This window comes from Pocillopora damicornis, chromosome 9 (assembly GCF_964200805.1).
Source record: "Pocillopora damicornis chromosome 9, jaPocDami1.2, whole genome shotgun sequence".
Taxonomy (NCBI): Eukaryota; Metazoa; Cnidaria; class Anthozoa; order Scleractinia; family Pocilloporidae; genus Pocillopora; species Pocillopora damicornis.
The window spans coordinates 5645379-5650823 of NC_142678.1; the positions used below are offsets into that span (position 1 = coordinate 5645379).

Genomic DNA, 5445 nt, shown 5'->3' on the forward strand with positions numbered 1-5445 from the left:
TACAACCACTTCTGATTCCTATCAACTTAACTTAAAGTTCGAAGCTAATTGTCAAATCATTTGTCAAAATATGCTTCAAAAGTCAATTCAACTTGGTTACCTTTCGAGTTTACGTGATCACGTCTAGAAATCCAAGGCTAAGTCTCTTTTTAGGCCAGAAGTCCTCTCTTTCTTAAGAATTATTCTACCGAAAATAGTTTCCCCTGTCAACGTTGAAAAATCTGACAGAGGACATCTCCTTGAAAAAACGAAAACGAAAAACGAAAAATTTAACATCCTCATTTCCAGGTCCTCTCTTACTTTCTGCTTTCGCCATTCGGGCAAGGATTTCTTTTATTTCCCGCCAACTCTACCTGCTTTACCATCATCGTAACCGCTGACACACCGAACTGCAGCCGTTTTGTGGAGTCGGTCGTTTCATATGTCTTCAAGAGCCGCCACCTGTGCCTAGAATTTACTCTCTTTGTTTGGAAACTCTTTCACTGAAAGAATTAACCTGTCATACACTGAGTCACTGCTGTAAGTATAAGACTGTTGAAGGATAGATAGTGAGTGAGGCTTTTCTTCGCAAGAACAGCCTCGTGTACTGCTCTTCACGGAAGAGTGCGCGACAAATACTGCAACAAGATTCTTGACGATTGTGGTATGAAGATCTTTTTTTACAAGATCCATGTTCTTCAATAGACATTACTTTGACAAACATGATTCCTTTTTTGAGCACACATTTTAAATGTTTTCTGTTGGCCAAAATTCAACTGAACTTGGCTAGTAATCCAGGGATGTTGAAAGAAATTTCCGGGTAATGTTATTGTTTACTTCATGTGTATGTGACGCTCCAGAAACCGGTTGGAGCCGTCTAAAATGAATGCGAACTCGAGAGCCTGTTTCAGACAAGACCAATTTAAATTTCCCTTTAAAATTACATTAAGGGCTCGCACAATTTAAGGATACCAAGGAAGTAAACCAAACAACTGCCGAAATACAAACGTTTTAGAAGTTACTAATTTAAATCTTTCTAAGAATCGCTTGAATGACTACTGAGAAAATGGAAGTTGGAAAAATGTCACCATTTATGTAAACTGCAGTGTGGTCCAATTATTACTTTGGTGCGTATTTTGAAGCATTAAAGATCAAATGAAATAGATTGAAAAGATGTTTGATTTATATCAGTTTTATGGAAATAAAACGGTTGTTGCTACCGGTATGAATTCTGTATAAATTAGTTGACCTCATGTCTTTTAGTGGCAGCTGAGGCATATCGGCTTCGGGTTAATGTTTTAACATTTTTGATTTCCGTAACATGTGTACGTTTTCAAAAAGATGGTTTCCATGGTCAATTTTTTTGTTTTTCCAGATCACTTGTTAATGGGTAAAAGGGCCAAGATTCTTAAAAAACTGTGGCGCTGTTTCGGTGTAGAGTAGCACAAGGGTACGGCACAAGACGATTTAATTCGGTTTATCAACTGAGTTAATAATGTAATTGGCCACCACTACGTGAGCGTCAGTGCAAATAGACCCAACAAATTCTAAATGAAGACGCATTTTCTTAGTCTAGAAAGTCTAAAGGTATATTTTATTAATTAGGAGGTGCGATTTGTAAGTTGTTAGATATTAAGTCTAGCCTACAAAACAAACAACGGCCATGGTTCATGTTTGTATGACAAATATTCTCAGTCAAATTTCAGGTTTAAAAATTAACTAAAACAGAAGTATGAAATTGAATAATTGTCGTTTCTACTTTTTCTATAAACTCTGGAACAGACGCCCCATGAATGGCAAGGAAAGGAGCAAGCAATAAATCTATGGACACCAACGCAGCCCAGCTTAGTGATTTACTCTGCTGCTCGGCTGACCTCGAGCATTACCTTCGTGAATTCATTTTATCTGGCGGCCGTGAGATAACCTTCCTATTGAGTGGCAAGACAGGAGTTGGAAAATCTCACTTGACAAATGCGCTGATAGGACAGGAGCTTGCTGAAGAAGGAGAGGAACTCGATCCACAAACCGATGACGTGAGTCATTTTCCAGACGGTTATCAGCATAACCTACTATATAGTCAAACTTGCCACTTAATGATATTTTTAGATTTGTTCTATCCAATTTTTTTCAGTGCTTTCATTCTTAAACCATCTCTGATCTTATGGTTTATTCTTGTCTCAACTCCCTCATAGACTATCATTGTGCGGCTACTATTACTTCACGGTGGCAAAACCTCTCCAACTCATGACTGTAACCTAGCTCTGCCCAAAGGCATATCATTCTTTCTGGAAAGTTTGATTGCTGAAAGCAGTTTATCCGTCACGCATAGTTCGATTTTTCAATTCAAAATTTTAAATTCAGCTCTATTTCTTTAATGGAAATAAAACTTATGCAAGGGTCTCTTGTAGCCTGCTATGTTAGCGGACACCGTGGAATTTATGCAATCCAGGATGGCATGGGCTGCACTAAATTCAGGATAAGACGAATAGCACACAACGTAAATCAAGTGACGAGAAACGAACGATTGTAGAATGCAAAGCATGGGGCGCATATTGATTATTGATGTGTCAAGTTGGATAACAGGGATGGGGGGGGGAAGGAAGGGAGGATGGGGGGGAGGGTGGGGGGAGGTAAGGGAGGAGGGGGGGACCTTTATAATAGCATCAGTTTCCTCTCACCAATGTGGCCTTGTCGTCTTTGCGTATTGTCGATGCATTTTCTTCCCTTAAAAAAAAAACCAACACTGCAGCATGCAATGAAACAGAGGTGTTGGTCGGTGCTAAATTGAACTTAGCAATACTTTCTGAATTAAACGTGTGTTTTGTTGTAAGATAATTTTGATTTTTATTTCCAGGTGACACCGTACGATTTTTTTAAGAACAATGTGAAGATAACTGTCTTCGATACTCCCGGATTGGCGGATGACACCGGTAACGACGAAAAGTACCTTGAGCAAATCAAGAAAAAAATTACAGCTGTCGATCTTTTCCTGTTCTGCTTCGATATGAACTCCACCAGATTTCGTGACGACGACGCTAGGACAATTAAAAAGGTCACAACGACGTTTGGTAGAAGTTTGTGGGATCATGCTCTGGTGGTATTGACCTTTGCGAACAGAGTTCAACCTTCAAAGGACAAAGTCACCGAGAAAGATTTCTTTCAACAACGAATGCTTCTTTTTCGCGACAAGATTTGCAAAGTGCTTGACAAAGAAGGAGTTGACGAGAAAGCCCTAAATGATTTACCGTTCGTACCAGCTGGGGAATGGATGAAGCCAGCACTCCCAGACAGAGATAACTGGCTGACAGTGTTTTGGATTGAGGCATTCAAACGTATCAACAGAAATGCAAAAGCTGCTTTCCTTCTTGCAAACATCGATCGCTTTATTATCTCTTTTGGTGGACATTTATCGGATGAACCCCGTGGTGAAGGTGAACGATACGATGAATGCTCTGATGAGGAAACGTTTGTCGTTCTAGGGAGCTTGGAAAAGAGCTCGCCAGTGATATCAACGTCCGAAGGAAAATATTATCGAAAAATACTTGAAAGAATAAAAACAAAAGAAATGAAATCTGCGACCATAAGCAACAGTGATACTTTGGTGGACGACAAATATGGAAGCACGTCGATTCTTCGAAGAGGATCGGCGTTAGTTTCGGCTGAAGTTGGAGAACAATTTCGGGCCCAGATGCGAAAAATGAACGTCCAGGGCCCTGGAGATGAAAAAAGAGCTTATCATTGCGAGACGGTGTATTCTCTTCCTCCTTCTTATGATGAGGCTGTGCGCATGGGTAATTCAGCGCCTCTCCCAATGGATGAGTCCTCTTCACAAGAACTGTTTAAAGAAATGATACAAGAGGCGTTACACAACTGTGAACCTGGCGTGAACGTTGGAGTGAGAGGTAGCCGATCCATTTTTGGAAACATTTATGCGAAATTGTTTAGGAAGACAATAGAGTTTATAAAGAATCTTCTCCGTAGAAAAGAAAACCGATAAACTCAAATGTAGAAGGACGAGCGCGTAACAACCTTAGAGGTTACCATTGAAACATTACAAAAGGGTTACTGAGAATAGGTTTAGCCTGCGTTGCTGGCGGTCTGCGGTTTTAGGGGCAGAGAGAAAATCGTAGACCGCCAGCAACGCAGGCTAGAATTAGTTAGGTGATCGTGTTTCATTAATGTTTTTGTAATGACAATGGCACTCGAAACTTTTCGACTGCTTACTCTGCAATTATTGATACCTTTGCAAATTTAAAGCAAGGAAGGCATTTTAACACTAATTGCGACCAAACATCATAGCAGGAAATTGTCATTAACCTCTGATCGGCTGATTTATATTATAACTATTAAATCAAATATAAATCTGCTTGCTGTTGATTTTGTAGGTAATATAAACTACTATAATAAAATTCGTTGTTTTATGGTACACAAGATCTTGTTTTCCCCGGTGCCAAATAATGGTAAAATAAATTTCTTAGCCATGGTACGATTGCTCCTTTTACAAACAACCTTATTTGAAATTGAATCGCTAAATAAGTGGATTTCTTTCACAAAAGCCTAATACATGAGGAAATCAATTGTTTAAAAAGATCATCGCCTGCATTTCGTATTTATCTCCATGTTCACTGCTTCAAATTGAAAACGATGTAACGCCAAATTGTCCTTGCGGCCAGGCTACTTTTTCCTGCGCACCGTGGTATAAGTTGTCTAAGTTAACCCTGTTGAAGGCCTAAATGTAATAACTGTCCTAAATGTAATAAAGTCCTAAATGTAATAACATTTGGTCCTAAATGTAATAAAGTCCTAAATGTAATAACATTTAGTCCTAAATGTAATAAGCCTCTAATGCAATCGTTTAACTCCTTCAGTGCATTATTGTTATGGCGGACATCCACCTTGAGATGTTAAAGTGGCAGCTGTTGCACCAAAAAACCGCTGACCAGTATACATATCACACTATGGGCTCGCTGATATCAATGGGCGTCCTTTTACTTGCTGGACATAAGAAATATCAGCAGTCGAAGTATGGTCCTTTGAGCGGTTTATTGATCGAGTTGGAAAAAATTATTTCCAGCCTAAAGTAGGCTTGTGCTTGGCTGGAAGCTCAATAGGATGGAATCAATTGGTACGTAATCATTAGGACTTTTTGGAAAAGAAATTTACTACAATTGATGATGAACTAGCATGTTATTGTTGATGTTATCGTTCGTGTGAAAGTCCTAAGTACTGATGCACCATTTTAGAGCAGTCTGAATGATTTCGCTGTCACATGTTAATCCAAAAGAAAAGTGATATCATCAATAGTGTTACTGAAATTTTGCACATCTATGTTATTCAGTGTCAATTGATTTTAATGAAGCATTTGAGTTCGTTTTTAAGAATGACTACCTTGATTTATTCAATTTTGAACCTGGGATATTGCATTTGTAGCCCTCTATGGCTTTACTCCACCTCAGTAATCGGTTC

General features: G+C 39.0%; 1 protein-coding gene across 2 annotated transcripts; it reads left to right on the forward strand.

Annotated features, from left to right (window-relative positions):
• Positions 1 to 386: 386 nt before the first annotated feature.
• LOC113666981 (uncharacterized) lies at positions 387 to 4407 on the forward strand. 2 transcript variants are annotated; one of them, XM_089182060.1, is made up of 3 exons: positions 387 to 643; positions 1762 to 2012; positions 2834 to 4407. In XM_089182060.1, the coding sequence occupies exons 2-3, from the start codon at positions 1773 to 1775 to the stop codon at positions 3974 to 3976; spliced, it is 1383 nt and encodes a 460-aa protein (XP_089038186.1). In that variant the 5' UTR covers positions 387 to 643; positions 1762 to 1772; the 3' UTR covers positions 3977 to 4407. The 2 variants fall into 2 exon arrangements, with proteins under 2 accessions (XP_089038186.1, XP_027038575.2); XM_027182774.2 differs by having other exon boundaries at positions 390 to 519.
• Positions 4408 to 5445: the final 1038 nt, after the last annotated feature.